Genomic DNA, 16,612 nt, shown 5'->3' with positions numbered 1-16,612 from the left:
ACGCAGATGGGATGGAGCGGGACAGGACGGGACGGGACGAAACATGATGGAACGAATAATGTAAATATTGAAAAAGATAAGGAGAAATTTTGTCATAAAATGTTATAAATTTGTGTTCCACGGATATGGAACGGGTTGTTCCAGGGGGAAAATGTGGAACGAAAAATCAGCCAAATTTCGTCCTATGGGACAACCCGTTCCACAGTTTTTAGGCGCACCAAACGTGGGACGGAACGGCTCATCCCGTTCCGTCCCGTCCCGTCCCACGTACCAAATGGTACCTTAAGCATGCATTGTTGAGGTCGGTATAGTTTACGAAAACCCTCTATTTGCCCTTTTCTTTCTTCTTTACTAGTACGACGTTGGCAAGCCATACTGAGTGTGCTACCTCTTCTATAAATCCGGCCTCCAATAACTTGTCAATTTCCGATTCGATGATCCTCACTCGTTCGGGTGCAAAATGCCTTTTTTTTTGGATCACCAGTTTGGTAGTGGGGTTAATGTGTAGCTTATGGCAAGCTATCTTGGGGTCGATGCGGGGCATGTTGGAAGGTGAGCATGCGAAGATGTCACGATTTTCCCTAAGGAAAGCCATAAGTTATTCCTTTTCCTTTGGGCTTAGACGTGAACCGATACTAGCAGTCTTCTTCTGCTATTGAGGATTAAGAATGATGTGCTCAGCATCCTCTTCGGGTTTTCATCCCATCTCATCTGCTGGCATGTTAACTTGGACATCATATTCTTGATCCAACTACTGTAATTACTATTTGGTATATTCATCATCCCTTTGGACCTTGGTAGCCTCTAAAGGGGTAAAGGGTTTTTTTTATTCCTTCAGTACTTGCACAGTGCATCGTCAAGATGTGGCCTGGTTAGACTTGATTTCTCTGACTCTTCATCCCGAGATGCGGAATCGAATTTTTTATACTTGACGAAGGTTACAACGTCCAGCTTGATCAACCAAGGTTTTCCACGAATCCTATTGTAGGGATACAAGTCGCTTACGATCTTGAATGTCTGCTTTGAGACAATTGGCAGTGTTCTCACATCAAATGTAATGTCACCGATGACAGTCGAGGTGTGCCTGTTGAATTCGGTGAGTACCTCCGCTCGGCGTATGATTATGCTTTCTAGGCCCATCTTCTGAATTACTAAGAGCTGAAGTAGGTTGACTGCACTTTCATTGTTAACCATCATTATGTCGACTATAGCATGGGCTAATTGGTACCACTAGTGCATCGTTGTGTGGGAAGTCGACATTTTTTGCATCCTGCTCGGTGAAACCAACGATGGGTCCAGGTTAGGTGTTGACTACTTGGACCTGTGAGACTAGTAGAGCCTGCTGGATCTTCTTTTTCTTGGAGTTATTGGTGGCTCCTAAGTGTTCTGATTCGACGAAGATGTCATTTATCCAAATCGTCTTGGTTGATGGCTTTTCGTTGGCGTCTACGTTCCCTTTAGGCTACGCAGCTGGCTTGTCCAATTATCTGTCGACCTTACCTTCTTTCACGAGCTTCTCTAGGTAGTTCTTCCAAGTGTAGCAGTCGTCAGTTGTGTAATCGGGATCTCGATGAAACGTGCAGCACTTGGTGTGATCCAACTTGGAAGTATCTCCCTTTCATTGTTTCAGCAACTTGAACCATGGCTCGTTCTTGATGTCGCGAAGGATTTGGTGGATCGGGATTGAGAACTTAGAGTAGTTCTTAATCGTCGGGCTTTCTTTGGTTGTGGGTTGATCCCTATGCTTGGCATCTTGCCTGTTTTTGTTGTACTGCTTTCCATCCTCTTTTTTTAAGCCACTGTCAACTCTTTTTTAGGCTGCTTGGGTGTCTTGTTTGCTTGCTGAGCCTCTTCCTAAAGTGCATGCTTTTCTACCATAGCGAAAGAGTCTGCCAGAGTTAAATCTTCTTTCATGATCAACTCTCTAAATAGCGGGTAATCTGCTGGGGGTCCTTTTTGGAAGGTTGCACTTGCTATTGAGTCGTTGCATCCGACTATCTTTGCATTCTCTACTTTGAACCTTTTCATGTAGTTGCGGAGCGACTTATTTGGATTCTTCTTCACATTGAACAAATGATCAGACTTTTTTTTTATCGAGCGGTAGGATGAGTATTCTTTGGTTAAGACCAAGGAAAAATCATCGAAACTCCGAATGGATCGTGGAGGTAGGGTGTGAAACCAATCTTGCGCCTCACCTTGCAAAGTGATGGCGAATATCTTGCACATAAGGGCATCGTTGTTCCAATAAAGAACCATCGCGCTTCAGTAGTGCTTCAAATGCCTCTTCGGATCTTCATCTCCTTTGAAAAATGTGAAGTGTGGCATGCTAAACTTGCGTGGGGGTTCCGCCTACTCGATCTCGTCCGTGAAGGATAACCTGCTCATATTGGTAATGTCTCATCGAAGCACTTCATCGGCGACTTCGTTGCGTTGGAAATCACGCAATCGCTCATTTAAGAGTTTTCTTACATCTTCCTGAATCTGCCTTTGTTGAGGTAGTGGAGCTCTCGGCTGCCTCTAGCCTTGACCTGCCAGTCTAAGCTGCTCTTTTACGTGCTCGACTCGTTTATGCCGCGGCGGCGGTGCATGTGGTTCGTTCCTAGCAGGCGAGGGAATTCTTCACAAACTGCTAGCTGAACTTAAGCCGGACTAAGTGACTGTTTCTCTCCATCTTTCATGCTGCCTACTCCGATATGAGGTGGATGATGCTCCTTGTGAGCCTAATCGGGAATGAACACTTCGCCCGAAAGGTTGCTCATGTTGACTATCGGAGTGTGGCCCTAACCGTGAATGCATGCTCATTCATGGACCTAGTCAAGAGTGCACGCTCCTCCGTGCACTAAGACGGGAGTATACGCTATCTCGGGGGCTCAGTCGAGAGTGTACACTGCCCGAACGCTCGATTCGTGGCTGCTTATCGGGACGCTGCCGGAGAGGTTCTTTATCTACCCTTGTCCTACTTCGGGACAACTCATCTGGGGCACGTTGCATCTCAGTGCGCTGTAAGAGCTGATTCACTAAGGTTGTCTGATGTGCGAGGGCATTCGTCAACTTTACGACTTGTCGAGACAAGTGTTGTTCTCCATTTGGGTTGGAAGAGCTTGGAAGGAATGCGTCTCCTTGAGCAATGGAAGTGTGGTAGACTTCGAGCACAAGATTTAAGTTGGGGAATGTCAAATCCGTGGAGAAATGAGGTGAAAATGCCATTGGTTCAATCGTTGGTCTAGAAAATTTGAGCCGAGACGGTTGGACTGGTCTTGGACCAATTTGGGCTACTTAGAAGGTCGCGGGAGTGGGCTGCTCGGCATGTAGTGCACGTGGGTGCAAGGCTATGGCTCACCTCAGCAACATGTTAGGCTCGCATTGGGCTTGAGTGGCTCAGGCTGGCTCTCCTTGGGCTTGGGCCTGTGTGGGCTTGAATGGCAATGGCTTGGGCCGTGGTTGTAGCGCCATGGACTTTGCCGAGGGTGGCTGCCGTGGTGCCCCGTGGGGGTGGTGCCGCTCCACTCATCGTCGTGTTGAGCCTTATGGATCACCGTGGTCCTAATTCTTGAACGTTAGAATTTTCGTTCATTGAGGTTTTCGAATTTCTCGTCATTGTACTATTCTTTTATGTTTATTCGAATAATTTTTACGAAAAAAATTTCTAGGAACAAGAACGTACGAAAAATCTACAAATGAACAAGAAAACAAAAAACCTTGAATGCGAGAATCTTCTAGGAGTGTGTGACTCAAGCTCTCAATGAAAGCACCAATTTGTGGATGCAAATTTCCACCTTCTTCTTCTTAGATGAAATTGCACCTGCAAAACAATTAACACATTAGGTCAAGGCTAAAAGCCTCATGCGCCCATGATGAATGGGGAGCTTTGGCCGAAGAACCTTTTATGCTAAAGTTAGAATTTGAATGAAAAGTGTTTAGAGAAATTCGGAGAATTTTGCAAGAGAGTTGAAATTAGGTTTTTGGAGAAATTAGGTGGTATTTATAAGAGTGTGGCCAACCCCTATTTGGAGAAAAGGGGTCTGGCCACTTATGGCAGTTTTTGGGTGTAATTGCAAGATATTATGTCAAAATAATATCTTGCAATCAATTAGAAAATTAATTAAGAAATTAATCTATTAATTTAGGTAATTGATCATATTTTGAATGAATAATTGAAGGTTACCTTGCAGGGAAGATTTAGTGAGGATGGATGAAATAGGTTTTGAATAAATACCTATTTTGATTACTTTTGACCTTGATTGAGTCGTGCTTGTTCACTGCTTGCGCATAAGAGTTCCGGTGTCCCTCGAAGATAATTTTATCTTTTTTACTTAAGAATCCACATGTTGCCTCTATATTTTTCTCGATTATTTTTTGGACATTAATTGTCAGACGTACCAAACTCTCTTCTAGACAGGTCACGTCACTATTGAAGGTGCATGCGCATCCTCCTCGCCTTCAAATTATTGTTTGATAAGTTCCTTCCAAAAAAAGAAAATAGTTGCTGATGTAGTGTAATTAAGGCTTATAAACGGCTGAAATACGTCAGATACAGATACATGGCACCAAGTCATAAAAGGCAACAGGAAAGTTTGTAGGACGGATTTGAGTCGGCAAAATAACGCAAGAAAGTGCTGCTTTGAGTAGCCATGGAGGTTACTGGCAGGCTTGGAAGAATTGAGCAAGAAATAGGGCAGGTGGAAGATGAGAAGCTCCAACACGAGCAAAATCTAGGTGCGTTCTGGGAACATATGCCTGCTATTGATCCATTTCTCATACGAGATCGTATGCTTTTTCACCAGAATCAAATACACTCTCTCGAAAACAAGAAGAGCTCCCTGCTCCAAGAACAACGAGATCTTCTCGTGCAGGCTATCACGCTCGGCGACAAAGCTTAAACTTTCAGGGAATGAGCAACGACAAGTGGAGGGTAGACGAGCCTAAACTGTCAGGAAATGAGCAACGACACGTACGTGTAGCCCTACTCTACACCCTGAACTGAAGACCACAGATCGAGCTTTAATGTATCAAGCTTATGTAATATCTTACTTGCTTATGCATATCATGAAATGTATGGGTTCCTTTCATTTTGTGTACATCTCAATCTCGATTTCATTGTCCACGTATATATCGAATGTCGACTCATATTACATAACTAGAATAGTACTGAGGCTGCAGTTTCAGTTCCTCTAAGGACGGAGAGAAACCTACTTACAACGGGAGTCATTGTGACGCTATTCTAACGCAATCACACATAGTTATGGTGATTGGTTATAAAATGCATGGCAATGCGTAGTTTTCTTGTTATTTCGCTACAATGGCATCCGTTGCAGAAAAGTTGTCCTTGGGATGCAATCATTTGGGAAGACTTTGGATTGGATCACTTGGTCCAAGATTATCGATCGGAGGCCGTTGCTTGTGGTGATTGGTGACGGATTGGAAAGCCATAGCTAGTGCTAGAGCCTGCATATGACCAAAAAAATGTTATCAAATAGTTAAGGACACATTTGATCATTTCGTTTTAGATTTTAGTTGATTCGAGCTTACAATATGGTCACGCTCAGGAGGAGCATAAATGCCGGTGGTGATCGTGGTTCTTCTTCGAGTATGGTTGCTATGAGGTGAATTTGATATGCTTTTAAACCCTGTTGGAACAACAATTACAGGTATACCAACAAGATTTCCCAAACAAACTCTCTCCCAATCAGTTGCATTGCCAATGAACGCATCCACGGTAAAACTCTCTTTTACTTCTCGGATTAACTTCCCCCTTGCTCTTTGTGCTTGTACATAATCTACTGCAGGAATGACACGTGCACGGCGGAGTTCAGTAGGCCACTGTTCTTGAGCTTCGTAAATATCATCATGGCGGGAGCGCTGCCATTCATCAAAGTGAGCCAACATGTCGACGTCCATGGTAAAATTTAGGATGCCTTGAACAGAATCAACTGTGTAGTTTAGCTTGAAAGGGATCATTTTTACACCTTTTGATGCAAGAACATGAACAACCTGTAAAACACTCTCCATTTAAGCTCTACATAAAATAGTCGAAGAAACAGGACCTGATAACGGATACATTATGTTAAGGCTAGCGATTTTGGCAGTCCTTATTTCTCCACCCGCACTCCTAACTGAATGTTTTACAATTTTTTGCACGCACAGGTGAAATGCAGGAAGTTAAACAAGGAGTGTTAAAATTGCTAGCCTAATGTTAATAATTGAGGGTTAGGGGTCTAATGTTAAAATCCAACTAAGTTTACTGACCTCCATCTCAGCATCTTCTAAATATCCGACCGTAAGTTTTTTAATGTCAACCAAAAACGGATCACCAAGAGGAATGTCTCTCGACGAAAGATCATCTGGGTCCTTTCCTCTAATGGCATCCAGAACAATGGCACAGTCTGCGGCGCTTCGACAGAAAGGTCCAAGCTTGTCCTGTTAAATACATAGAGCTATAATTTCCACAATTTATCTTTACTGCATCACAGAAGGACATGAAGAAAGAAGATTAAAGTACCAAGCTTTCCGATATGCTCATTACACCAGTTCGCCCAGTAGTGCCAAACGTTGGGCGCAATGCTGTCACGCCACAGCGTGCAGCAGGGTAGGTCACAGAGCCAGCTGTTTCTGATCCGATTGCGAATGGAACCATACCTGTGAAGGATCTCTTGTTATTCTCTCATATTTTGAAAGGCTAGTGATTTTAGTATATATCCAATTTTGAAGTGCAGATGATTAAAAATATGGTGCGAAAATCGCTACTCTTTCAACAATGAGTTAACTCAGCTAAGCAAAGACCCTCAATAAAGTAGAAGTGCATAAGGAATGAATGAAAATTCCGAGGGCAGAAAGTTTGAGTTGTACCTGCTGAAGTGCAGGCAGCAGGGCCGGCTGATGAACCTGTGGAGAACTCCTCGATATTCCATGGGTTCCTTGTTCGACCACCAAACCAGATGTCATCATATGCAAGTGATCCGGAAACAAGCTTTGCGACGAGAACTGCCCCTGCAGCCTTCAGCCTATATTCAGCAGAGACCAACCAATAAGCAAAATGCAATTTAAGTTACTGCAATCTACAATGCTCATGCTTCTTCACAACCTCTTGTAAACCCAAGCTTCAATGTCAAGAACTTGATTTTTGAAACTTCTGGAACCCCACGTTGTTTTGTAGTGCGGTACTGCAATTATATCCTTCAACCCATAAGGAATCCCATGCAGAGGACCTGCAAGGAAAGCAATTGTAAACTCTCTACTCTTGTACAAAGACATTTTGTGTGGACAAAATAGGCGATGCCCCGAAGGTGGGAACACGCCTTATCTAAAATAGCTTTAACGAAAGAAATATACTCGGCTCCTCCCAGACAATATCACAGTTTGATACATGTACAGAAACTTTTCGTTTTGTTGTTTTTGTGAGTTACTTCAGTAACTATAAGGAACCGAGTAGCGTTCCTTACCAAACTATCCGAGTACAAGCATTTGAGGTCTAACAAGAAAAGTACATACCCAAATACACTCCTTTGGCAAGCAATTGATCAGCCTCTTTTGCTTGCTTGTATGCTAACTCTTCTGTATATGTCACCACAGCCTCAAGAACATCATTGTACCTAATTTTCCGACGATGAATCGTTAAAATGACAGGTCCTGAATACTATAACAAAGCAAGGTAAGTGTTTTTAGAGCTGATCTGTTACCTTTTCAGTCTTTTCAGAAAAATTCTCGTAAGCTCCTTCGACGTAATTTGCTTTGTTCTAATGAGCTCTCCTAATTCAAGAACCTGAAAACACTCACAAAGTTACAGATGCGTTTCAGTGTCTATGTAAAAATTGCGCTATCCCAAGTCAATCATTCACTGCCATATGTGACGAAAGCTAAAACGCACGGCAGTGTGTGGTTAGGTTGGGATACCGCCATTGTGACAGCCCAATGAGATTGCAGCAACAGACTTACACTCATAAAGGCGATATCTTCTTCACTTCTCGGTTTTTTTATGCCGGAAAGAGAAGGATAATTGAACTTTTTAGTGGCATGCTGAGACTGTTCACTGCCCCATCCAGAATTGAAAACCAAATAAGAGGGGTTACGCAAACCTCCATCCTCAGAAGCTACTAATTTTCTATTAGCTGTGATTATGGGCAGGTTAAAGTCCTTTTGACCCCACACAATCTCCAGCATCTAAAATTGTATAGAAAAAATGGTTTAAACTTCATGATTAAGATAACTAATCTAAAATTCTACTAATCCATAAAATGCACCAGAAGTGATTACCTTTGTGTTATTCAAGAATGTGGTGTCAAACAACTCAAATGCACATTTGAGGGGGCAAGGTTGACCAACTCTCGTCCAACACACACCATCCTTGCGATCACTCTCCTAATCAAATTAAATAAAAAAATATCCCAATTAAACGTGCATGTGAATACCAACACTGAGAATCCGGTCCAGCGTCGTGCAAATCACAATTTGACATATGTGCCAAAGTAATGCCGGAAACACAAAAAGAAAACTTAACACAAGAAAAGATAGCATTAATTTTCGCCCACCATCCTTAATTGGCGATCACCACCGCGTCAATATAACAACCGCGAAATGAGTTTAAATTCAAGATTTGTGTTGCATTAATAGCACTCATCACCGACAATTAATGGTGATGGTACCGGTCACCGCCAAGTATTTTACGATTAATATATAGGGTTTAAGAGAGAGAGTTACCATATTTTTAACATCTGAAGCAGCTACAGGGCGGCAGCAACAGATGAGAGCTAGAAGCACGACGACGGCGATGATGCCACTGTGTGGCCACCACCCCCTAACTGATGGAAGAAACTTGTTCTTGAGCATCATGGTTTAATGTCTGTCTTCCTAGCTTGCCGTGATATCTGTTTTTCTAGGCTCAAATTTGCAGGCAGAGCGGACGGCGACGGCCGGTCTATCACTCTGGTGCTGTGCCTGCGCACATGCTGTGCTGACTTTGTATACGATGAAGATGCTAACGTTCAAACAAAAAGAAAGAATAGTCGTAGAATTGCACTTTACACCACAATATTTTAGGTCATTTAAAAAATGAGTTACCAGGTTTCAATTTTTGCATTTTACATCACGTAATATCACCTGTTTAACATTTCTCAGTTTCACTGTCTAATTAAACATTAAGTACTATGTAACATAGATTTGATTCATATTTAAGCAGACATTGACTATCAATTTTATAAAAGCATTAAAAAAGTAAAGTACAAAACATTAAAATTAACGGTCAATGACTGTCAAAATGTAGGCTGGCCTAGGTCAATTAGACATAAAATTAGAGAAAATGTTAAGTTAGTACAATTCAAAAATCACGTAGTGTAAAATGCAAAAATCAAAACTTCGTGTATCATTTTACAAATGACCACCAAACTAGTGGTGTAAAATGAAGTCAACCCAAGAATATTTCATGGGTGCCGTCGGATTTAAACCATCTATGGCATATTTTTTGAAGGACTAAGCAATATTTTTTAAAAGGTTAAGGACTAAGCAAAGATTGAAAATGCACAAAAGATGAAAGCTTTACCCTTTTTATTCTTTTAGCCACTAGAGACCAACATGTGGCTGTTGAAGAAATTTGCCTACACCGAGAATATTATTATATAATTTGTATTTCAAATCAATTATGTACTGTTGTATGAGTTCAGTCTACTATTTTTAAATAACGTTTTTTTTTTTTGTGGAGAAATTTCATTATTGGAACTATTTAATTTCTTAATCTTCAATATAAGATCATTCTTACAAGAAAATAATTCAAAATAGGGTTCGTTTAGTCATTCAAATTTATCATATACATCAATGGTGTAAGTACCAAGTAACATATTCATGAAAAACCGTTCATTTATTTGATGAACTTGAATGAACAAACGAACTCCAATCGAATGCTTTATTGTAAGAATGATCTTATAATAAAGATAAAGAAAAAATGATTCGGTTTATAAATTTATATAGAGAACATTTTAAGACCATATCTTATAATATCCTTAAATTTCATTATATGATCATTTCTTACAAAAACATTTTAATTAGAGTTCGTTTAGTCATTCAAATTTATCATATACATTAACGGTATAGATACCGAGTAACATATTCACGAAGAACCGTTCATTTATTTGATAAATTATAATGACTAAACGAACTTCATTTCGAATGTCATGTGACATTACAATTCTACTTAAATTATGACATATGTATTTGTTTTTGTATTAATATCATAAATAATACAATAAGTGAGTTGTGCTTCGATATTCATAGAGTAAAGTATTATTCATACACTCTTGTTATTTCTTTGCCATAAAACTTTTCACTTCATTCGATTTGACGGTGGACCAGGGCTGTTTTACGATTTTTTTTTGCGCATATTGATATTGGATTGTGATTTCGAATGTAGGAATCTCTTCCAAAAGGAAGAAGCCAATCCAATGTCCAATAAGCATTTTAAATTTAGCTTTGTTGTCAAGTCAAATAAGGAGAAAGGTTTCCCTCCCTACAGAAATCAAAAGGCTAGTGAAAGGTAAGGGCTTCTCTGAAGAACGTTCATTTATTTGATAAACTTGAATGAATAAACGACATCCGATTAGAATGATTTTTTTTTTTTTGTAAGAATGATCTTATAATAAAGATTAAGAAATTGATGGTTTCGTTTATGAAATTTATACGAGGAACAAAAACGGATCCATTCAGGGACCTGGTGGGTTCCGAGACCCTCTGGAAGTCCAAAGAAGCGGTTGTGAGGACCTCCGAGTACCACTCGACAGTCTGGGCATGTGGTAGAGGAGAGGTATACAACGACAATTACAGGTTGTGTAGACTGCAAATAGATAATGAAGAATTAGAAGTTTGTTTTATTTTTAATTGACTTAGCCAAACGACGTAGTTTTGAGCCAAGACAACTAAAAGAACATATTCTTTCGTTAAAAAAGCCACGTGACCCTCTCTTTTTGTTGTGATTGGCTCATATTTTGAGCTGGCAACAATGAAGTGACCTGTGTTTGCTTTTGGTGTAAATATCACATGGTGTGGGCTACATGAAAGTTGCAGACAAGTGCTGCAAAGTAGAAGCAAAAGTGGACAACAAGCCAAATAACTTTCGGCTAATAAACTAAACAAAGAAAAGTTTGGTGGACATCATCATGAGTAAAGACACAATGATGATGCTTGTAAGAAAATAGAAAAATGCGGTTGTTTTTGCTTTAATGATTATGAAGAAATGTGATGATGGATTGGCCTTTATTTAATGCAAGGAAACGCTTGCATTATGTGTGCTTACTGAGGGAGAAGGCTTGCATCAGGGAAGCATCCAAGGAGATGGTGAGAGCATTTGGCTCTACCATGGGAAAGGTTGAACATGGGTTGAGAGAAAATCAAGAGAGCTAGAGTGAAAAGTATTCTAGTGAAAGAACTCTTGGGGTAGAGTGAGACTCTTGGGAAAATTCTATGAGTGGGTGTGCAAGGGATTTGGGATTGGGTTATGTCGATTTAACTCATGTGTATCTTCTACTGTTATTCTCATAGTGAAGAGCGATATCTCTCCGGGGACGTAGGCAAGATTTTTGCCGAACCTTGTAAATTTCTTGTATTTTATTATGTTCAACTGAGTGTGATTTGGTGAGGTTGTAATCTGAATCTCGTTTCCGCACTAACGAACGGGCCAAGGCACAACAATTGGTATCAGAGCATCGTTGGGCGCTTTTGTTCGTTGGAGGTCCAGATTTGTTGTTCACCATGGAATTTTCAGTTGAGCAGTTTAATGGGAGAGGCGGTTTTACTCTTGGTAAAAGAGAGTAATGGAAGCCGTGTTCAGGGATGCTTAGATCAACTGTGAAAGTTGATGTTGAGGAAGAAGACAAAGGCCTCTTTCTTCTTAGCTCACTTTCAGATTCGTACGAGAACCTTGTGAAACTTTACTGCATGGAAATATATTGTAAGTTTGGAGCAGGTGCAAGCTTCTTTGGTGTGGAATGATACACAAAGGAAACCATGGATGATGGTGGGCACGAGACTGCTTAAGCTATTCAAGGTTGGAATCGTGGAAGAAAATTGGAAAGAGGATCTAAAAGAGACAATAGGTTCAAATCTAGTTCCGGAGGCAAGGGTCCACAGTGCTACGGTGCAAGGCCGGGTGGTAGCAAGTTTGTGGCATAAGGCTTTGAGTATGCCCTCTAGGTACTCAAAGCAACACTTCTCCTGGTGATGTTTAGTCTCAAGTGTTGCAGGGGTTTTGCAGCAGGTGGAGCTATGGGATTCACAGGTGATGAGATGGTCCTAAGGTAGGAGGAAGTGTGGGAATTTTGTCTGGCTCAATGGGTTGTTGCTAGAAACGGGCGCGCTAGTGAGTTTCCAGGTTACAGACAATGAAGAAGAGGAAAACTTGTTGGAGGAGACAAGGGTGTGTCGAGATCATGACTGAAGCTAAATGGTGATTTTTAGCTTGCAGCAGCTGCACATGCATTGGCAGTGACTGAATCAGAACAGAACCAACGAGGTTGATTCAGGGTGTGTATGCTGGTACGTAAGGCCAATGAGCTTTGGTGATGGGTGCAAGGATTTTGCATGGTGTATTCGCCAAGGTGGAGATTGTTGTGATTGGCTCATATTTTGAGCTGGCAACAATGAAGTGACCTGTGTTTGCTTTCAGTGGAAATATCACATGGTGTGGGCTGCATGAAAGTTACAGACAAATGCTGCAAAGTAAAAGCAAAAGTGGACAACAAGCCAAATGCCCTTCAGCTAGTAAACTAAACAAAGAAAAGTTTGGTAGACATCATGATGAGTAAAGACACAATGATGATGCTTGTAAGAAAATAGAAAAATGTGGTTGCTTTTGTTTTAATGATTATGAAGAAATGTGATGATGGATTTGGGATTTGGGTTAAATCGACATAGAATTTTCCCAAGAGCCTCAGTGCATTAGGAAAATAGGGTGGGTAAATGGGGGTGCATCAGTGCATGGTTAAATAAACATGGATGATAATAAGCTTCTTTCTTTGGGATAAATTTCTAATGTTTCTCCCAATTAAAGTTTGACATGTAGAATAGTTTTTTTATGTAACTGGAACACGTCAAAAGACTTTATAATTCTACTCAAATTATAACATATGTATTTGTTTTTGTATTACTATATTCTAGTCATACGATATATTAAGAGTATCATTTACCATTATTATTATAAATGATACAACACATGAGTTATGTTACAATATTTATAAAAGTACTATTTTTTTTTGTTAAACAATAAAATGTCCCTTGACATGTGTGCACCATTTTTGTGTGCATTTTTTATGAGAATTTTTGCACATATTAGATGGATATTTAAATCGAATTTTATAATTCATATAACATGATTGTTGATGATTAAATTATTATTTAAATATTAATTAACGTAAATACGAATCCATTACACAATTCATAAATTTATCTAAAAATTTAATCTACCGTATTAAATTGTGATTTCGAAGAACGTAGGATTCTCTTCCAAATGAAGAAGCCAATCCAGTGTCCAATAAGCACTTTAACTTTAGCTTTGTTTTGAAGTCAACAAATCCTTTTTTTATTCCGTTGTTTTAAAGAGAAAGGTTTCTTTCTGGTGGCCACAGGAATCAAAAGCGAGTGAAAGGTAAAGGCTTCTCTGCCAAGCCTTCATCGCCAGCAACAGCAATTGCAGCCAGATCCAGGTACATCTCTCCTCTTGCTCTCTCTCTACAATCTTTCTGTCCAAAGTTCCCTGAGAAAAAGGGTTTTGGTTTGCATTCTTGGATTAGATTTGTAGATATTCCAATGCATTTCAGTTTTCTCTGATTTCATAGCAAAATCTGGTTCTTGGTACTCTAAATTTGCTTTCTTTGCTTCAAGACTGTATTTTTATAGGTTTTTGTATAAACCCATCTGAAATTTACTTAGAAATTGGATGTATTTGGTATGTTAAATACTTTTGGAATCCTTTTGGTGTTGCTATTTTTGTGTTTGGTGTCAGAAGCTTAGGTTCCTTCTGCCAGAAACTTGCAGTACTGGATTGTTATCGCAGGGGTTCTAATTGGCTCTGGGATACATCTTACTATCATTCTAAATTTACTTTTCTATAGGAACTAAGAAAGTATTAGTTATCCTTGAGTTGAATGTGCTAAGTTGGTGAGTTTTAGCGCAACGGAAAACTCATTTATTGGCTGAGTTAGAGATCGTTTGGAAGTGCTTTTAAAATGAGTGAAAATGCTTTTAGAGAAAATGTTTTTTTGGTTCCAGAAGCACTAAAAAGTTCTTCCAGGAAACACTTAAGTGCTTTTCCTAGATTTACTTGCATTTTTACTAAGGATTGATTCCAAAAACATTTTCATCAAAAGCGCTTTCAGCCATTTTAAAAGCACTTCCAAACGAATTTGCCTGTTTTGATTGTTTTGAAGCCAAGCATCTACTAGACAAATTTGCTTTACTGTATTTAGGAGCATTGAAGTTTGCCATCTCACTTCGTGATGATGAGAAGTTTGTGATTGATATACTTGTTGTTTCTAATTGTCAATAAAGTTTTAATTCTTGGATTCACAAGGGCACTACGTTGATTCTGCATGTTGTAGCATCAGCAAATTCTTATACGTTAATTGAATATTGCCTGCAGAAACACATTTGAATGTATCTGATAATTCTCTTCATTTTCTAGACCATGTTTAAGGTCCCAGATTATCAAGTTGCTGGCCACCAAGCCGGTGGTGGAAAGCTTGGCCCTCTTGTGGATGATTCAGGGCACTTTTACAAGCCTCTTCAAAGTGACGAGCGTGGATCCCAAGAGTTAGCATTCTATACAGCATTCTCTACTGACACTAGGATTCCAGACCACATCCGCAAGTTCTTCCCTGTATTTCATGGCACTAAGCTTTTAGAGGCGTCTGATGGTTCTGGCCTGTCTCCTCACCTGGCCTTGGAAGATATTGTCTCAAGCCGAATCAATCCATGTATATTGGACGCTAAAATTGGTGCCAGAACATGGTACCCACAAGCTGCTGAAGATTATCTCCAAAGGTGTCTTAAGAAAGATAGAGAAACCGCGAGCCTGGAACTGGGGTTCAGGATATCTGGACTCCAAGTGCATGGAAACAAAGAAACTGGAGTTTGGAAGCCAGACAGGACGGTTATTCAGAGGGGTAGCGTTGATGAGACTAAGTTAACTCTTAGGAAATTTGTATCTTCTAACCCATCTACCGATTCAGATATCAAACCAGATTGTTGTTTTGCATCGACTGTCTATGGTGGTCATAATGGGATATTGGCACAGTTGCTGGTACTGAAGTCGTGGTTTGAGGAGCAGACCATTTACCATTTCTACTCTTGTTCAGTTATGATGGTTTACGACAAGGAATCGTTGCAGCAAGGGAAGAAACAAGGTGCTCAAATTAAACTTGTTGATTTTGCTCATGTGATCGATGGGAAAGGTGTAATCGACCATAACTTCTTGGGCGGGCTCTGCTCCTTGATAAGGATGATCTCAGAAATTGTCACCGATCCTAGTACTTGACCCGACGCATGTTATGCCCACAACTCTGAAAAAGAAGAAGCATTTTATGCTAATAACAGCTAGGAGAAATGCAGTATCCTAAGGGGAACTCTCCTTTTGTCATTCCTCCTGTGGGGATTTTGGATTCTAAATCCATGAATATTCAGTTTTCTTGCTACTGAAGTAATTGATACTGCTCATGATTTCAATTGTTGACGATGTTTATTGAATTTTTTTGATTTAATTGTCTTCCTAGAGTAGAGGTCGCACTTGGTGCGATGGCAAGTGCCTTCGCCCATGAGCGGTAGGTCTCGGGTTCGAGACTTGGAAGCAGCCTCTTCATAAATAGGGGTAAGGCTAGCCGACATTCACCTCTCCTAGACCCTGCGTAAAGCGGGAGCCTTGTGCACTGGGTACGACCAATTGTCTTCCTAGAGTAAGTACCAATATCCCATACAAATATCTTTGAACTTTAAGAGCAGAGTATGATCATAACAGGCATGGTCTACAAGAGGAGAGATTTTTTGCTATCCCTGGTTGTATACTCCCTTGCGTATCGTGGCCGGAGATTAGGTGCAACGGGATACACAACCGGTTACTAGACAGATTCCCCCTTTAGGATGGGAAATTCTGGAGTATAATCGGTTGTAAATCTTCTTATTTGTATATCTCTCATCATATTGCACATTTCACAAAACGAGATGGATATACAACCGGTTATATGTTAGAAATGTAAGGTAACGACAAATTATAGCATGTAACTGGGTGTATATCACACGACCCACGTCTAGCGTGTGCCACCCGATGAGTCATTGGTCGGACAGCCGCTTGTTTCTGGCGTTTGGACCGAAGAACTCCTCCAAATATTCACACAAAAATTGCTCTATATATCATTGTTGGGGGGCCCATCAAATGGAAAAAGAGCTGCTAATAATTCACAGCATATATTTTCTTCAAAATTTTCTCAATGTCGCTGTCTAAAGCATCAGTGCAGCCATTTCCCTTTCCTGTAATAACAACGAAGACGGCACATCAAACAAACATAGGATTATGTCTCAAATTTCTGTCCGAGTAGGGTCCATGATGGAATGCTCTCTGCCGACCTAGGAGTAAAAAGCAAATATC

General features: G+C 40.3%; 2 protein-coding genes across 4 annotated transcripts; one reads left to right on the top strand and one right to left on the bottom strand.

Moving 5' to 3' along the window:
- Nucleotides 1-5,000: 5,000 nt before the first annotated feature.
- On the bottom strand, nucleotides 5,001-9,002 carry LOC126626571 (uncharacterized). Of its 3 annotated transcripts, XM_050295938.1 has the most exons (11): nucleotides 8,695-9,002; nucleotides 8,251-8,355; nucleotides 7,933-8,157; nucleotides 7,677-7,759; nucleotides 7,489-7,589; nucleotides 7,082-7,205; nucleotides 6,847-7,001; nucleotides 6,500-6,636; nucleotides 6,247-6,417; nucleotides 5,530-5,991; nucleotides 5,001-5,445 (listed from the first exon to the last, which is right to left on the bottom strand). In XM_050295938.1, the coding sequence occupies exons 1-11, from the start codon at nucleotides 8,824-8,826 to the stop codon at nucleotides 5,338-5,340; spliced, it is 1,803 nt and encodes a 600-aa protein (XP_050151895.1). In that variant the 5' UTR covers nucleotides 8,827-9,002; the 3' UTR covers nucleotides 5,001-5,337. The 3 variants fall into 3 exon arrangements, with proteins under 3 accessions (XP_050151895.1, XP_050151896.1, XP_050151897.1); XM_050295939.1 differs by lacking the exon at nucleotides 7,933-8,157; XM_050295940.1 differs by lacking the exons at nucleotides 7,933-8,157; nucleotides 8,251-8,355.
- Nucleotides 9,003-13,513: 4,511 nt separating this feature from the next.
- On the top strand, nucleotides 13,514-15,696 carry LOC126626570 (inositol polyphosphate multikinase beta-like). Its single transcript, XM_050295937.1, has 2 exons — nucleotides 13,514-13,679; nucleotides 14,657-15,696. The coding sequence occupies exon 2, from the start codon at nucleotides 14,660-14,662 to the stop codon at nucleotides 15,506-15,508; it is 849 nt and encodes a 282-aa protein (XP_050151894.1). The 5' UTR covers nucleotides 13,514-13,679; nucleotides 14,657-14,659; the 3' UTR covers nucleotides 15,509-15,696.
- The last annotated feature ends 916 nt before the right edge of the window (nucleotides 15,697-16,612 follow it).

The sequence above is a fragment of the Malus sylvestris genome, chromosome 6 (genome assembly GCF_916048215.2).
Source record: "Malus sylvestris chromosome 6, drMalSylv7.2, whole genome shotgun sequence".
Lineage (NCBI taxonomy): Eukaryota > Viridiplantae > Streptophyta > Magnoliopsida > Rosales > Rosaceae > Malus > Malus sylvestris.
This window is presented reverse-complemented; position numbering and strand designations above follow the sequence as displayed.